The following is an 18,698-nucleotide window of genomic DNA, read 5'->3' on the forward strand; positions in this document are numbered from 1 at the left end:
GCTGAATGTCTGTGTGCCTAACATCTCCACCTCCTTTCCTGCACATTGTGCCTATCATGTTCCAAAATGTGAGACAGTGATTGGTTGTGTTCCAGTTTGTGTGCAGTTTCCTTGCCTGACTTTTATTTTTTTTTTTGTTTTTCCTTTTCCATTTTCAACATCTATTATTTGGTCCCACAATGTTTCCGCTGCGAGCTGACCGTTCAGTGTTCCCAGGAAAGTTGAACTGACCTATGCATTAATTCTGCATTTTGCACTTTTCTAGGTCTCCAGAGAGAGCCCAATCCCTGTCCTGTAATTACTGTAGAGCACTTTAAAGAATCAGCGGGTGTTAAAGGCCTTCCCCTGTATCCAGACCCCTCCAGAGCACCTGGCACAAAAACTCAGAACAATTTAGAATCTGACTACTTGGCCCGAGATGGCCCTTCAAGCAACAGCTCATTCCACAGCAGTGAAGAGGAAGGGACTGACCTCGAGGGGGACATGCTAGACTGCAGCGGGTCTCGACCGCTCCTCATGGAGTCTGAAGAGGAGGATGAGAGCTGCAAGCCTCCGCAGGGGAAGGTGGGAGGAGCCATTCCGTTCGCTCAGCCAGAAGTCTCTACTGAGACAGCAAAGGCAGTGCAAGGTGGAAGAAAGAACCAGTTCCAGGCCGTCACACAACTAACCACGGATGGTCTCGGTGAGCCAGATGTTTTTGCCACAGCTCCCTTCAGGAGCTCAAGGGTTCCAACTGATGACATGGACATTTTCTCCAAAGCCCCATTTGTCTCCAAGGGCAATGTAGCTCCTTCCCAGCCAGAGGAAGCAGACGTGTTCTTGAGAGCTCCTTTTACCAAGAAGAAAAGCATGGAGGAGTTAACAGTTGCCCAGAGCACCTCCCAGGAGCTGCCTGCGCAGGCCAGTCTCCTCAGTCAGACAGACGATGTCCCTCTGCTCTCAGGCCTTGATCGAGCAGCGTATGCCTCTGTCCGAGCTCAGTATTCCATGACTGGTTTTGTCCAACAATCTAACCTCCCCTTCCATTCTGTACAAGCAGCAGACCATCTTGACAGCATCTCTCCCAGGGGATCCTCCCTGGAATCTGGGGCCCATCCTAATGACAGAAACCAAGGACTTCAGCCCCAGAAAGAAGCTGTTTCAGGCCCTGTGGCTGGCAAACCATTCCGCCCCCAGTCTTTATCCAAATATTCCCGTCACTATAGCCCAGAAGATGAGCCAAGTCCAGAAGCCCAGCCCATTGCTGCCTACAAAATTGTTTCACAAACCAACAAGCAGTCGATAGCTGGCTCTGTTTCCATCACATCCCTTTCCTCCAGGACTATGGAGCTGCCAGCTGCTGATCCTTTTTCTTTAGCACCCTTTCCTTCAAAATCAGCCAAGCAGAAACCTTAGGAGCAATACCTGAGCCTTAGGCCTCTCTGTCTCAACCCCACTGTCAGTACCCACCACATCACTCCCAGCTGAGCCTTCCTAAGAAGAAATATATCAGTTATTATCTTTCGGTTCCATGGGTCAGAGCAGAACTTCAGTCAACAAACCCAGTTGCAGTGATACTTAGTTGAAACCCCTTTAAGTTATGCTCATTTCTTTTGTTTATATTGATTTCTGGACTTTCAGGCACTTCCATCTGCATCTCCACCCAGAACTCTGCTTTTTTTTTTTGTTTGCCCAGAAACTGTTTAAATCCAGAAATACTTCACCCCAACCCCAAAGGGGCATCTTACTGCTAATTTATTCCTGCAGTTCCTGTTCTGAGTCATGTCCATTAAGGAATTAAGATTAGTCCCTCCAGGACTAGAAAAGGGGATATTTCTGGAAAGAAATGCAAGATAAAAACCCTGCACATCAAGAGGAAGTGTAATCCTGCAGATACGAACCATTCCTGTAAAACCAGCAGCTCTAGAAGGATTCTCCAGATCTGTTTCTGAGTCTGTGCAAGCCAGGCTGGCCCTTGTCCATGAGAGTGTCCTTGGGTGTGTAATGTGTGTCACATCCTCTCCTATGTAAAAATGCAAACAGATGACATAGCTGTGCTCATGTCTAAGTGTTGAGCCTTCCCCACATCGATGCTTTTTAAATTAGTATGAGTGCACAGGTGTGTGTGTGTGTGTGTGTGTGTGCGCGTGCACAGGAAGCATTTTTCTTTAGGTAAATCCTGTCCCATCATGCCTACCTCCACAATCACTCATTTACTGGCATTTGTCTCTTGACCTAACTGACTTGAACCCTATTTTTATTTAGTTCTTTTCTCATGGCAAAATTGAATTCATTGGAAGGTGTAGGAAAATTCTGCTGGAACTGAGGTTTCAGATTAGATTTTTTTTTTTTCCTCCAGAATTTACTATTTGCTATTAACAAATTCCATTTACGTGGTCTTGAAAAATTAATTATCCTTATACATTTTCCCTGAGTACAATAGAAAAGAGCACCTTGTTGCAGTTCCAACCACTGGGTATGTGGTCTTAGTAATTTTTTAAAGTATTTAAAAACCTTAGTTCTGAGCACTCCGTACTGTCATGGAATTAATCAATCATGAGACTAGGCTACTAGATTTGCTGGTTTGTTTTTTCCAAATCCTTGCCATCTTTCTCTGCTGCCTCTTGAGGAAATATAAATCTGAGACATGTAAATAAGTTTGGGAGAAAGGAAAAGAGGTGAATCAGCTAGACATGAAAACCTTTCAATTCTCTATCCTCTTTAGATGTTGAAGTAGGCCAGACAGGTGACTGACTTGTGTTTTTGAAATGTCTTCTATCTCTGGAAGGATCTGACTCATTCCTGACTGTTTTCCTCCCTTTATCATCACTGCTTTAAAATGAAACATGTCTCAATGGGACAATTTCTGCTGAGGACGTTCAACTTAATGGAAGGAGTTGCTGCACCATGTTTCAGCTTGAAAGCTTCCTGTGACTTGTAGTAAACGTTAGTGATTTCTCCATTAGGTGGAGAAGTCGGGAGATTGCCTACCAAACCAGATTAATGCTTTAAGAATTATTGGGAATTCATCCAAGAATCAAGCCTGAATGCCAGACTCTACCGCAGTTGAGTAGGTGTCATACTCTTTAAATTTGAACTTCAGAGATCTCGGCAGTAAAATATGAACAGCTACTTTTCAAGACTTTTTCTAGTTTACTCTTCACCTATTTAAAGTGTCCAGGTTAAAAAATAAACTTAAATAATTGGCACTGGATTAGGGCTACCAGCAATGGTTGTCCAACTGAGGTTTCAGCGTGACAGTCTTTCACTTTGGCGGCTGCTAAATGTTCATTCTAAGAGTTTGCTTCTCTCCCAGGGATCATTTCTGATTGTTCTGTGTAGCAATGGATGTAAAATCATCTTTCCAGTTGAAAGAATAGTTTTGGCTGATACATAGGGAACTTTGCACCCCAGACTCTTCCCTTGGCCATTATCAGTTAAAGCCCTCAAACACAGGAACTAAGAGGATAGGAATGTTCAGGGAGAGTTCTCACCCCAAGTCAAAAACTCTTAAAAAGTGAAAAGTCATTCTAATTCACTCTTCCAGATATTCAGGATTACCTATGTAACAGCCCTGCAAATGTCTGATTACTCGATCACTCCCTCCTAATCAAGTAGCCATTTTAGTTCTTAAGGTAAAATCAATAAAATCGTGGTGATTTTATTACATAGTTGAATCATTTGTCAAGCATGGGCTTGTAAACCTTTTTTTATTCTCACTGGAGACTTTGATGGGTGGAGACTCTAAATACCTTCTTTGAATAGGAAATAAATATAAACACATGCAAAGTACTTTTGTATTATTCGTATGTACTGAGTGATGCATGGAAATTTTTTGACTTGGATTACATTAATTATTAGCTAATAACTGGTGAATTCTGCACTGATCTTCTTTGGATCATATAGGGTAAATGCATCATTTAAAGATAAAATGTTCTTGCCAGAAGCCATCCTGAATCTGGAAATCTGGAAAATTTAGTTTTAAGGGAATCAAGAGTGCTCAGGGTGCTCTGAGTTAGTAGCAAATGCATGTTTCCAGTAACTATACCGCAACAAGTTAACACTAAAGAGAACAAATACATAGTCAACAAAATGCTGCACTTCTTGTTTTAGTTTATGTGTTATTTGCTTTACACAAAGCAGGGAGTGATAGGGAATGCAGAAACTCGTGACCTTTCATTTCAGTGGAACACGATGAGCCAGAATATATTTAGATATAAAGCATTGAACCACAACATGCACTGATGAACTCTTAAAGAATCCACATTAATTGACTGACAGGCACTATTGAATTAATGAAGTTAGTTATGTGTGGTGATAAATACTTAACATAAATGTTTCTTGGGCTCATATACAAGCCCTTTAGCGCCAAATCCTTTGTAGATTGGAAAATGGGATAAACAAAATGTGATACTGAGTCAGTTGCTGGGCAGGACCTAAGGGAATCTAGGTCATCAACTGTTTCATTTTGGGCTCACTCATTGTTGAGTTGAAAATTTCATATATGTTGACTGGTGTGTATGTGTTCATATGCCCATGTTGGGTCTGAGTTTAATCTGGCAATAAGATTTCTTTCTAAACTTTCAAGAAAAATACCGATATTTATTGACTCATTATTTAGTAAGTTTTAGAATACATGAACATCAGTGTTTTCAACTATTTGGTGGACATTTCAGTGACATAAAGTATCAGATTATCAGGTTTGTTTAAAATAAATGTAATCACCAGAGTGAGCTGACAGTAGAAATTCAGTCATGCTGTATTTGCTTCCATAAAGAAAGATCATCAATATATAGATCATGTAATAGGTATGCTTTATATCAAATAGGAAATTTTATAGGAAACTAGAGGAGAGTGAGATCCAGCTCTCCAGCAGGAAGGATGCTACTTAAAATGGAGCCACTTGGGTCCCTTTAATAAAGAAAGATGTTATTCTGTGCTATGTCTTTGGAATTGAAATTGGAAAACACATGCCAATCAGTTCTGTATGGCTTCTGGTCACACAGATGCTGTTTTATCTGATAAATTTGGAATCCAGATTATTTTGATGAAAGGTACATAGGAGAGCTGCTGAAAAGACCACAGTTTCTAAGGAAGCAGGAGGGCCCTGTAAGTGCCCACAGCCACCCCTGAGTTCTAATCCTCCTCTAACCTGCCTGATGGAGTAAACATGAAGATTTTAAATGGAATCATGCAATTTAAATTTATAGTTTTTCCTATACCTTTGTCAACTACTGCCTATGTGGGGTTTTTTTTTTTTTTTTTTTTTAAACCACCAGAACACTTGCAAACTTGTGAAGTTCACTTAAGGAAAGATTTCAAAATGTTTGAAAATAAACAGTAATATCTGGTTGGGAATTATTTTTGTGTTCTTTTGCTACAAAATAAGTTTGCTAGGTTGCAGAAAACAACCACCTGCCTCAGCTTAGACGTGGGAATCCGCTCTGGCAGCGTCTTGATTCCCAGGATGCCAGCTTGCTGTCTGACTTCCTGGTCCTATCTGCCTCATTTGCACCTTGACCTTTGTTAGGAAACAGGCCTCCCATGTGTGGTACCCAAGATCCCATCATTAAAACACTGCCAGACACAGCTCTTTCCTGCTTTTTCTCTACCACTACAAGTCTTCCTGGCTCACCTCCCTTGTTCCTGTTCCTGCTTCATTTCCTCACTTGACCTTCCCCTATTATGACTGTACCAATAAGTGGATGATGAGAGGTATGATTGAATGATCATGTTAATTTTTATTTGCCTCCCATGTTACTGTAAACAGTTTCTTAGGTTTCAGCCTAGCCTGTGATAATCTCACCACACTGGAATAATTCCAAGTATGAATGAAATGGCTCATTTTCTCCATTTAGTATGGATTAGAAGAAACGATGAAGGAAGGCTGGCAGAAGCCCAGCCTTACTCTGAGGAGACTCAACTGAAAGGCGTCTCTCCACCGTGATCTAATACAGGCCCAGAATGCAGGGGCAAGTTTATGTGTGAAGGGACTCTAGAATAGCTTGTAAAAATGGCTAAATGTAACCAGCACACTGGTGGCTTCATCCAGTATTCCCATAACTTTTAATTCCATAGGAAATTTCATCTGAGCTACTTCCCAGAAATCAGAAATCTCAATATATGTGACAGTGTTTTGAGTTTATGGTAACAATGTTCTTGAAATCAAGTCAATGTTATCTGCATTGCATTGTGATAGAACCATATATACATGTTCAAGGAATCTGTTTTGTTCTTTTTGGCAAAGAATTGCAGATATAATTGTTACCAATGTCAGTTAAAGTGAGTCTTTGGGAGTGAGAGAAGACAATGGTAGCCTTTTCACTTTGAAATGGAAGTCAGTTGTATTCTCTGAGTCTACCAAAGACGACTGTTGGAGGAGCGTGAATGGAGTGTCTGTGTGCATGTGTGTGTATGTATGTATCCTCGTGCTTCCTGCTGTGCTGTTAAGACCTCCTAATGAAGGCAATCCAAAGAATACCAGGAGGTGACAGTAGGTATTTGGCATGAGTAAACTGAGTTCATTTCCCAACAACTCTCTGAGTTAGAACTGGAGTTATTCTAGTTAAGGGTGGGAAAAATCAGCCACTGCCTTAGCCTCATTTCCATGGCCAGCATGCTGGTCTCATCGACAAGGATGAAACTCAGTAGGGTTTGACCTGAACCCTTGGCTCCTGTGTGGTGTTGGTAGGGCAATAGTGACCAGAAAACCACAAGGCCTGCAAGATGTTACTTTGAAAGAGGGAACGTTTAATGTCATTTGTTAGGAAATAGAAACCAAATAAAGGCCAAGGACCATACTCATTCCATGAAGAGGTGAACTCCCTCAGCTGACTGTATTTTGAGTTGACTGAATGAGGAGATCGACCCAGCTGTAAGGAATACTGAGGTCATTAGACCTCAGAAAACAATATGTGCATGCAATCTCAAGGGCTGTGAACACGGGAAAGGAAGGGAAAAAGACATTTATAAAGTCAATCTTAACAGTTTTTGCAATACCTCTTATTTGCAGACTATTGGATTTACGTTATTGCACTCTTCGTGTGATCTGTCTTATGTATCTGATAGTTTTTATGAATAATTGAGTTGTAAACTCCGATACACTTTATTAAAATGGACCTAATTAAAGTATGTGACTCACACTTTGTATTATTTCTTAAGTCAGATCTCCCTAGGATTGAAGGGCTCCATAAGCACCTTTCACTTGGTACTAAGCCTAGTTTTATGTTTTTAAGTTTCAAGGAACAACTTTTGGTTAGTTGGTTAGTTGCTTGGTTGAATGGTTTCCAATGCTGGCATTGTTATTTCCTGAGACCTGCTTTCCATTCTAGATGGTATTATGGTGGGGACATAAATAATACAAGATAATGGGGCCATAAGAACTGAGCTGGGAAAACTACAGAGCTCCCTGCTATATAAACTTTACTGTGAGCTTCTAAAATATGTATCTGAATGTAACTTGCATAAATATGCAGTCTTTAAAAAAAAATCCCCGCAGAGAGACCAGCGTTAACATAAGAAACTAAAGAGAGAAGTCTTGGGGGGAAATGGATTACACCTAAGAATTTTTAAATCCATTCAGGAGAGGAGAACCTGCCTGCCTAGTTCCTCTCTAAATTTGAGAAAATAACAGTAACATTTGTGCTTCATTGAGCTTGACGTCGTGGTTCAGGGAGAGTGTTCAAAGAAGATCCAGAGATCCAAAGAGTTCTGGTATAATAGGCACAAGTAAAACCAAAGTTGCCTGCTTTTTCTGAGGATTGATTTACGATCTGATTCATCTGTCTATCTTTAAATATATGCCCTACCTAGTTCTACAATGTGAAGTTCTTATGCTTTTTCTATTTCAAGTTACCATTAACCAAAAGTACAGTCTTCCGGAGCCGGCCTGGCGGCATAGTGGTTAAGTTCATGTGCTCCACTTGGGTGGCCCAGAGTTTGTAGCTTCAGATCCCGGGCGCAAACCTACACACCGCTCATTAAGCCATGCTGTGGTGGCATCCCACATACAAAATAGAGGAAGATGGCCACCGATGTTAGCTCTGCGACAATCTTCCTCCAGCAAAAAGAGGAAGATTGGCAACAGATGTTAGCTCAGGGACAAGCTTTCTCACCCCCCAAAAAAAAAGTACAGTCTTCCTTATCTGCAACTTGGGCAGCTCTGGGCCAAGCCCGTTCAGATGTATCGCTCCCACTGAGATGCAGGGGTCAGAGCCTTCTGCAAATGTGGATAGAGCTCACCTGCAGGGACTTAGCCCTGCCTTCCTTGTAGGGAGAGCCAGAGTTAGAAGCTCCATCTCCCACGGGGTGGGCTCTGTTTGCATTCACCCTTTTGTGGCTCACTTTTGCCAGCCCTGACACCGGTTGGTAAGAGACCAGTCAGGGAAGACGTGTCCTTATATTGCCCCCTAATAGAGAACCAAGTGGGAGGGACGAGTGAGACCCAGGGAAAAGCCATGAGCAAATGTTTTAGAACTTTTTCTCTGGATTTGGAGACAAAGATCTTTCCCCTTCCGTCTTATGTATTTTTCCTTGAGTTTATCTTACCTTATACTGGAGTGGTAAGATCTGGATGGCTTAAGTTAGCATGTCAGCTTACATGGAAGGAGACCAGGTAATTCTTCAGCCTGTTTTTATGTAAGCTTATCCCAGAGACCCAAAAGGAATCCAAATATTCCCTTTAGAAGGCAGCTCAGTCCTCCAGCACTGAGGTTTTGGGACCAAGACCTTCACTAGGGATGGAATTCCTAAAGTCAGACATGGTGAAATTAGCTCACCAGATCTCCCAAGCCTCATCCTGGTGTTTTTGTTTTTGTTTTTTTTTAAAGATTTTATTTTTTTCCTTTTTCTCCCCAAAGCCCCCTGGTACATAGTTGTATATTCTTCGTTGTGGGTCCTTCTAGTTGTGGCATGTGGGACGCTGCCTCAGCGTGGTTCCATGAGCAGTGCCATGTCCGCGCCCAGGATTCGAACCAACGAAACACTGGGCCGCCTGCAGCGGAGTGCGCGAACTTAACCACTTGGCCACGGGGCCAGCCCCCTCATCCTGTTTTTTGAGCAGGATCTTTTGACTCCAAGGAATACTTTCTTTTTCACTCTTTAGAAAAACTTAGAGTTTCTGAGGGGGATTGATCACAGTTGTCTCATAGAGTAACCAAAAATTAAATACAAACTGCCAGCATTTATTCAGTTTATAATGAATATTACTGGTAGAAATATTTACTTCAAGCAAAATTCAAAACAGCTAAAACTACACACCTTGTACACCATTAAACATTGATGGGCGAATGAAATCTTGACAAAATTTAAGTCAAAATTTCGACTTCAGAGATTTGAACTTAGTAGGTATAGTGGCCACAAGAGAGCTCAACAGAAGATACCATTGGTAAAATTTGAAATGAACTAAAAGTTGACTAATCTTCCTTATAAAGTGAATATAGAAAAGACTGGATCCCAATGAAAATTACAATAAAATAGGAAAGCATTGCAGAAGAAATTGATCCAAGAATTAAATTGGCTTAACAGAGTTGCTTAATAGAGTTTCTTGATGAGAATTCATCAATATTAGCCCAGTTAAAATATCTGTATTCAAAAACATTGGGTGAAACAGCCACAGTGGTTCAAAATGTCCCATGCCTGCACATGGGCTATCAGAGTGAAGTTGTCCAGATGGCCATTAGCTGTCTGGATCAGGAGAGCAATCTTGACTGCTGATAGAGGGAAGTCATCAGTGAGTGGTATCTGAATGCCTGGATATGATAAGATCAATGAAGGAGAATGTAGAGTGAGGAGAAGAGCACCTATAATATCTTTTGGGAACATCAACATTTAAAGGATGGGTGGAGAAAAAAAGCCATGAAAGAAACTGAGCCACACATGTAGGAAGAAAAGCAGAAAGGTGACACAAAAACTAAGGGAGGAAAAAATTTCAAGAATGAGCAGTGGTCAGTACTGTTAAATGCCACAGATCAAAAGAGACAGAAGAATGTTCATTGGACTTGTCAGTTAGGAGGCCACTGATGATCTCAGCAAGAGCAACTTTAATAAAGTGGTGGGGGCAGATTGCAGTGGGTTGAGGAGTGAGCAGAGTATAGAGAACGAAGGATACGTTTTAAAAAACAGGGTGGTTCCATTTTATACAAGGACGATGAATAATCCAAAATTTAAGAGCACACCATACTTGTACTGATATTAATAAAAATAAGTAGTAATTTCTAGGAACCTATCGTAAATTGACCCAAAAAAAGTCACAGAAGATGAATGATCCTTTCCCTAACACACCAAAATGGTTCCCTTTTTTTTTTTTTTACATTATACAATGATTTTTTTTTCTTGAAAGATTTATCTTCCTTAAATTAACCTTCTTCATACGTTATTATATCTAACTTGCATTCCAGCATCATTGATTTGGATGTGTTTTTTTTCCCTCCAGTTCGCATACTAGTAACATCATTGAACAACTGTTTAATAGATGACATTTTTTAGGATAGAGAAGGAGAATTACACCATAGTATCAGTGAATTAAAGAAAAACAGCAGTCACTGGGGTAAGCTGAATAATGCCTCCCCAGTTCCCCAATATATCCATGTGCTAACCCCCAGAACCTGTACATGGTACCTATACCGCAAAGGGGAAGTTGCCATATGCGATGAAGTTAAGGATCTTGAAATGGGGAGATTATCCCGGATTATCCATGTGGGTCCAACATAATCACAGCGCCCTTGAAGAGAGATGCAGCCGAAGTCAGAGAAGAAGGCGATGTGATGACAGAGCAAAGATTGGAGTGATACTTTGAAGATGGAGGAATTCAAAGAATACAGGTAGCCACTAGAGGGGGAAAAAGGAAAGGAGATAGGTTCTCCCCTCGGAGCCTCTAGAAGGAACCAGCCCGGCTGACGACTTGACTTGAGCTCAGTAAAAATGACTTTTAAACTTCTGACCTCCACCCTGAAGGAAATAAATTTGCTGTTTTAAGCCTCTAAATTTGTGATAATTTGTTACAGCAGCAATAGGAAACTAATCCAGTCACTAAAATTACCCTCCAAAGTTCTAAGACAAGTTAGCAACAGCATAGTTCTTACAATAGTGACAAAGGGCAATGGCTACGTGGTGATGAGGGATGGTGGTGAAGAAGATGGGTTAAGACTGCTTAGCTTTACATCCCTGGTCCATCTGCCTAGCTGTGGAAACTTAAATTACTGAACTTTAAGGGTCTCTGTTTCTTCCTTGTAAAATAGGGATAACACTGAATGCCCACGGCATAGACTGTTAGGAGGTGTGCTTAGAAGGGTAGCCCATTTTAAATGCTCAATGTTAGCCATTTCTATTTGAGTCACCAGCTGTAATGGTGCCACCGTGTGGTAATGGCACAATTCCCTCAGCCCAGCAGCTTTGAAATTGTGCTTTACCTGACAATTTTTAATATTTGCATTTATTTCATATTTTGCACGAGTTAAGACTTTATTAATCTCTTATGTAGCACTTTGAAATTCATATAAAACGTGACCATGCTAAGAGCTTGAATGGAAATGAAAAAAGAGCTAGGAAGCTTGCCTGTGTGGGACGTGCATGAAGGATTAATGGGGGAAGCACTTGAATATGTTGGTATGCCAGCAGCTAAGGAGAAACAAGCCGTAGAGAGGGAGCAGCTGAAGATGGAGGCACAAGAGAATGAAATGGACAACAAGCATACCCAGCACCCAAGTCTTGGTGTCCAAACACTGTTCTCTACTAAAAGGAACAGGGCTCCATGGAGAAATGGCTGGTTCTAGGGCTGGGACAGGAAATATAGAAGATAAATCAGGAGCAGTGCCAGAAGTAAAGAAGTGCTCAAAAAAACCCCAAAAGTTACAGGTACACAGGAGTCGACCCGAAAGAACTCCCAATGGTCAAAGCTGGAACAATCTGAGCAACAAAATAAATAACATAGTATTAGGTTGTAGTAACAAAGTGTAACGTAAATATCCATGAGCACATACTGATATAAAAAAATGACTGAATAAATAAATGGGAAGAAAAGACATTTCTCACACAGAATTTCTATTAATTTACATAGACCCACTCCACCTCCTGAGAGTGGAGCTTAATTCCACAACCTTTGAATGTGGGCTGTGCTTCCAAAGAGGAGAGTATGGAAGGGGGATGTGGGGAAGTAACTTTACAGTGGGAAAATCTGACAAACACCACCTCAGCCAGATGAGCAAGGTTAACATCAATAATGGTAAGTCCTGTCGATAATATGAGTTCTTGATACTTTGTGATGAGAAGGGCGCTTCGCCTCTGTGGTCTTCCTCCCAAAAACCCAGACCCCCAGCCTAACCAAGAGAATAACATCATACAAATCCCCATGGAGGGGCATTCCACAAAATACCTGACCAGCATTCCTCAAAACTGTCAAAGTCAGGGGTCCACGAGGTGGCGCAGCGCTCCACTTCAGCAGCCCGGGGTTCGCTGGTTCGAATCCTGGGCATGGACATGGCACCACTTACCAAGCCACGCTGTGGCAGGTGTCCCACATATGAAATAGAGGAAGATGGGCATAGATGTTAGCTCAGGGCTAATCTTCCTCAAAAAAAATAAACAAAAATTTAAAAAACTCTCAAAGTCATCAAAAGCAAGGGAAGTCTGAGAAATTGTCACAGGCCAAAAGACACTAGGAGATCTGACATGTAAATATAATGTATCCCAGATAGGATCTTGGAGCAGGAAAAAAACATAAGGGAAAAAAATAGTGAAATCCAGATAAACTGTGGAGTTTGGTTAATGTTGGTTCCCTAGCTGTAATAAATACAGTCATGCATCGCCGAACGATGGGGATTTGTTCTGAGAAAGGCATCGTTAGGCAATTTCGTCATTGTGCAAACATCACAGAGTGTACTTACACAGACCTAGATGGTATAGCCCACTACACACCTGGGCTGTATGGTACTAACCCTCATATATGTGGTCCATCATTGACCAAAATGTCATTATGTGGTGCATGACTGCAGTAACGCTGGTTCCTCAGTTGTGGCAAACGTATAATGATAATCTAAGATGCTATCAACAGGGGAAACTGGTTAAGGGATATACAGAAACAATCTGTACTATCTTTGCAACTTTTCTGTAAATCTAATAGTATTCTAGAAAAAAAGTTTACATAAAAAAATAAATGGGGATACTACTCAACCATAAAAAAGAGAAAATCTGGCTATTTGCGACAACATGCATGGACCTTGAGGGTATCAGGCTGAGTGAAATGTCAGACAGAGAAAGACAAATACTGTATGATTTCACTCATATGTGGAAGATAAACAACAAACACAGAAATAAGGAGAGGAGAGTAGTGGTTACCAGAGGAGAAGGGAGTTGGGAGAGGGTAAAAGTAGTAAAGGGGCACACACGTATGGTGATGGATAAAACTGGGCCACTGGTGGGGAACATGATGCCGTTTATACAGAAACTGGAATATAGTGATGTACACCCGAAATTTACACAATGTTGTAGGCCACTGTGACCCCAATAAAATAATTTCTTAAAAAATAGGGCAAAGTACCTAAGGAGTAGGAGGGGGAGTAAGGAGTGGGGAGGTGGATCACAGGTGAAGATACTGGCTTTGGGTAAGGAAGATGCCTCTTCGCCTGCTATGGGAGGGAGGAGGTAAGATTAATGCAGTGTCAGAGAGAAGATACTTTTCCTTTACCCTCTCATGTTAAGTTCTTGCGGGCCTGCGAATTAAAACTGCCAAAAGACAGATCGGCAAGAGAAAAGAGATTCTTATTCACATAGTTACATGGGAGGTCACAGAAAAATGTGACTCAAGGAGGCAGTTAGAATTTGGGGCTCACATACCATCTTAATAAGAGATGGGGAAGGGGAGAAGGGCACCTATGGGAAAACAAATGACTTTTAGGAAAAGAGAAATGGACTCTTGGGAGAATAGAGATAGGATGGTTTTGTGAGAATGTCTGTTTAGGTGATTTCTTACCCCTGAGCCAAATTCTCCTCTCCAGGGATAGGAGTCAGTCTTTCCTGGTTGCTAAACTCCCGGGGAGTTGAATTCTTTTGGGAGGCTCTGCTTTTAGATAGATAAGCAGAGTCCAAGAGAAAAGAAAATGAAACAAAGCTCTTCTGCAGTGGTATGTTCTGGATGCCTGCAGCACCAAGAGATAAGCGTGTGAGTTTGGGCAGGGCTCCGACAGTTCAGAAAGTCACTTGCTATCACTCCTATCACCAAGGCCTCTATCTTTTTCTCTGCGAAGTAAAATCTGCTAAGAATGAGGAAGGAAGGGGTGAAGTTTGGAGTAGCCAATAAAGGGAATGGTTAAGATATATGCAACCAGTATGTTGGACAGACGGAGTTGAGTAAGATACAATCAGGAAAGGGCTCGTGTGGGCTTTTTGATCTGCCTCACACTCCTTTATGAAATTCCCTGCAGATCGCATCACTCTCTGGTCACTTTCAGCTTTAGAAACGATCTTATTTTCCACATTACTCTCAAGTATTAAAGAATCCAGCCGACTCTTTAAGAGTTCCGTCTTTCCTCCACCTCCAAGCTTCCCTTCTTTCCCTGGGTGGGGCTCGGGCACCCAGGTTGGGGCAGGAGGAAGGGGATTGGGATCAGGGTACAGCTGTCCTTTTCCTTGGCTGGGGTTGCCTGGGGCTTTCCGCACTCTTCCTGTCCAGAACAATGTACCCTCTAGCTCAAGAAATCTGGGCCACAGTTAAGAATGGTTTTTACATTTTTCAATGGCTGAAAAAAATCAGAAGAACAGTATTTCATGACGCATGGAAATTATATGAGACGAAAATGTTAGTGTCTATAAATAAAGTTGTATTGGGACACAGCCACACCCATTCATCCATGTATTGCCTACGGCTGCTTTTGCTCTACAATGCCAGGGTTGAGTCCTTGTGACAGAGACCATATGGTCTGCAAAGACTAAAATGTTTACTCTCTGGCCCTTTACAGATAAGGTTGCTGACCGTTCCTCTAACTAACTCCTGCAACCCACTCCCCTCCCCTCCTGCCCCTGGTGATGCACCCTATTCAGCGAGCAGGGGCCCCTTGCCCTACTGAAGACTTGCATGAGCAGGAGCCCTCCAGGACAGCTCAGTCTGGCTCGCTTCTGCAGCATCCCCTTGTTCCATGGGAAAGTCTTGCATCCTTGTCTCACCAAATGCCGGGAGTGCAAACTAGGACCCTGTTCCTTCCTTCTTTGCTGTGCCATTGGTGGGCTGCTTCCACCAGCCTCCCATCTTTAGGCTTCACCGCAAACTCCTGGGTACACTCCAAGGACTCCTTCACCATCTTTTTTTTTTTTACCATCGTTTCTTTTAGCCCAGAAACCGGGGAGACAAACCCAAGAGTTTCTGCAGCTCAGGAGGCCTGCAGCCAGGGGGTGAGACGCTATACTTCTCTTCTCACAGGCACCCTGGGGCCTTAAAGAATGATTTTCAGTTGCCCTGTCTTCTGTGGATGGGTTGCGGGGGTGGTTACCGTTTTTCTAAATCTTTTAGGAAGCCTACAGAGTTGTCTCTAATCATTTTAAAATATTGGAGCCCTTCTCACCTAATGTCCTTGACTTTGAGGCTTTAGACAAAACTTCAAAACAAGAAAAGTCCCAGTCCATACCCTGTGACATGAGGCTACCCGGCTGCACAACGCCAGGGCTGCAGCCCATTATTGTGGCCCCAGGGTTATGCAGGCCACAACCCGCGTGGCCAGAAGCAGTGTCTCTACGGCTACAGATACACAGCAATAAACCCAAATGACCAGATGTCTTCCTCTTCAATATCAAATCTAAGGACTCCTTCCTGGCTTTGGAGGTGACGGGACAGGTGCAGTTTGATAAAGGAAGCCAGGTTTTGGTGGTTGTTGGTATAAGCCAATGAGGTATAAAATAGCAGAGGAGCTGCAAAGCTGGCAGAGCAACTGGGGGAAATACTAAAGTAGGAATTTAGCTTTTAAAATGTTTATTCCAAAACATTTAAGAAAGAGGAATAGAATTTTTTTTTCTCTCAACCAACAAACCAAAGGCAGTGTGGAGAGGGCTGTATGGAATTAGAGTGATAATTAGAAGGTATTATCTCGGTTGTCACCTATTTAACCTGTTTCTTTCTTTCTTTCTTTTTTTGAGGAAGATTGGCCCTGAGCTAACATCTCCTGCCAAACCTCCTCTTTTTGCTGAGGAAGATTGGCCCTGAGCTTACATCTGTGCCCATCTTCCTCTATTTTATATGTGGGATGCCTGCCACAGCACAGCTTGTTAAGCGATGCATAGGTCCGTGCCCGGGATTCAAACAGGTGAACCGCGGGCCGCCGAAGCACAGTGTGCAAACTTAACCACTATGCCACCAGCCCCGCCCCTAACCTGTTTCTTGAGAGCTTCATCAATCTCTAGGTAAAAGTAGGGTCACAATACAATGTTTCTCTGTCTGCTCCCACTTTCTCTGTGGATTCCAACAACCTGCATCTCTTCCCAACTATTCCTGGGATCACATGTGCTTGGAACAGATTCTGTTCTGTACCATTTGTGTGTTTACTTCTTCAATCGCTCTGCTGCTTGCTGCCAAATCAGCCCCAGAAGGGCCAGGCACCCACAGCGTAATGTCCTCCCACTTCTGTCCAGATGGGGGCTGCTGCAGACTGCTTCAGGCTGGCATCCAGTTGGTGCTTAATTGTGCTCCACTTGTCACACTCTCCTTTCCCTGGTTATAAAGCAGCATGACGTGGGGCTCAGGACTCACACAGTCTCAGATGTTTTAAGGAAAGAGCTCTCTTATTTTGTGTGTGACCTTGGTTTCCAGCCCTCTCCCTGGGCCTCAGGCAGAGTCCATGGGGGTGGGTCCAGCACAGTCTGAGCAGCAGGGCTCAATGACCTTGGATCAAACTTTTGAATAATGAATTTTTTCCCCAGGAGAAGAATTCTTCCCCAGGATAAATTCTTTCCCAGGAGGTTTCTCCATGCCTCAGGTAAATAATTATCTGCTGGACCTGCCACACTGGCTCCCAGAAATGCTCAAACCTGTCTCAGTTCTAGGAATAACACAGACTAGGCTGCTGACTTCAGATGTCATCCTCTGTAGATGTGTCAGGAACGGGTCTCAAAGTTTTACAGGAGGAGAAGACAAGCACATCATTACAGCAACCATGTGACAAGCTCAGTGCAAGACACTTGAAATGCGTTTTCTCTAATCCACTCAACCATTTTTGGTAGGCATAGTTTTCTACATTTTACAGATTGGGAAAGTTAGGGCTCCTTCATTCAACAAGCATTTATGGAGTACTTACTATGTGCAGCCACTGTTCTAGGCATGTGAGAGACATCAGTTACCAATGTAGGAGAAGATCCTTACCCTTGTGGAGGGTATATTCTAGAGGGGGGAAGCTGATAATAAATCATTAGCATAATAATACAATAAATTATATATGTGAGAAGGCAATTGGTTCCATGGAACTTCAGAGAGGTTTCAATTCAGCAAGTATATTTTGAGCATCTCGTAAATGCCAGGCATTGGGAATAAAATCAAGAATCAGATAAACATGCATGCTTATACGGAGCTCGCAGTCCAGTGAGGCCACCGAGTAAGTGGCACAACCAGGAGTTAATGCCAGGGGTCCAGTTCTGCGCTGGTGCTGACATCCATGGCAGGAACATCTTAACGATAATGTTTCTTTAAGCACTGAGCACAAGAATTTCCTCTGTATGAAGACTTCCTCCGACTCTCCTCTCACCCTCGAACTGTGGTTCACTTCTCCACCTGCCACCCGTGTGTCCTCGACATAGCCCTCATGAAGCATTTTGTTCCCCTGGGCTGCCTCTGTTGACTTACACACCTCTTCTCTGGGAGCTCCTGGAGACCAGGAATTGTTTTGTTCATCTTTATATCCCTGTACCAAGGATTTTGATCATCTGTGAATAACAGGAAACCTGATTAAACAGTGGCATCGGCAAATTCGAGGTTGATTTTTTTTTCATGCAACAAGAAGTCTGGAAGAGGTTGGTTGCTGTTTGTCGCTGGCTCATTGCCTCAGGGATGTCATGGCTGAAGCCTGGCTGCCAGGACTCCAGTATTCCCAACCCTGTGCAAGCAGGAGGAAGGGTCAGCACTTACAGCAGCAAAGCCAAGCCTTTTCAAACATTCCTGGCAGTCTTCCACATTCATCTCGTTGGATGGAACTGTGCCACATGACCACTCCTAGTTACAAGGGAGGCTGGAAAGTGGGTTTTTTAAAATTGGACACATTGCTACCTGAACAAAATCAGTGTTTGCTAGTAAAGAAGAAGGGGAAAGTGAATATTGGAAGGTGTCTAGACTGTCTGCCTCAATCCCGAATACAAAGCCTAGTGCCCAGCACCATACTATCGAGAAAGCACTCAACAACTAGTTATTGAATGAATGAATGGGTGAATGAGTAAATGACTTTTTGGTCCATGTCACATGGTCTGGGACTCTTCTTAGCCAACAATTAAGATAGAATTGATGTCTTTGCTAAAATAGTATTCAGGAAAATATCAGTTGTCTATCAGTTCTCATTGTGAATGTATTTATGTGTCTGGGTATGTGTGTGGTGTAGAGATGGAAAGAGGAAAGAAGCGGGTATAAATAGAGAGGTGCAGATATCTCAAGTAGTAGTTTTTCTTTCTCCTGAAGAGTCACCTTCCCTCTAGTTTATTTTGGGAAAAAAAGAATGCTGTTCCACATCAGCTCCTGGGCTGTTCACCTGGCCTCTCTC

At 42.5% G+C, this 18,698-nt stretch overlaps 1 protein-coding gene across 12 annotated transcripts in view; it reads left to right on the plus strand.

Annotated features, from left to right (window-relative positions):
- The window catches only part of AAK1 (AP2 associated kinase 1), a 165,183-nt gene extending 158,068 nt beyond the window's left edge, over window positions 1-7,115 (plus strand). For all 12 annotated transcript variants that reach the window (XM_046660222.1, XM_046660228.1, XM_046660231.1 and 9 more), the window contains one exon: window positions 266-7,115. In XM_046660222.1, coding sequence (XP_046516178.1) covers window positions 266-1,395 — 1,130 coding nt within the window. In that variant the 3' untranslated portion in view covers window positions 1,396-7,115. The remainder of the gene's footprint in view (window positions 1-265) is intronic.
- The last annotated feature ends 11,583 nt before the right edge of the window (window positions 7,116-18,698 follow it).

Source organism: Equus quagga, chromosome 5, assembly GCF_021613505.1.
Source record: "Equus quagga isolate Etosha38 chromosome 5, UCLA_HA_Equagga_1.0, whole genome shotgun sequence".
Lineage (NCBI taxonomy): Eukaryota > Metazoa > Chordata > Mammalia > Perissodactyla > Equidae > Equus > Equus quagga.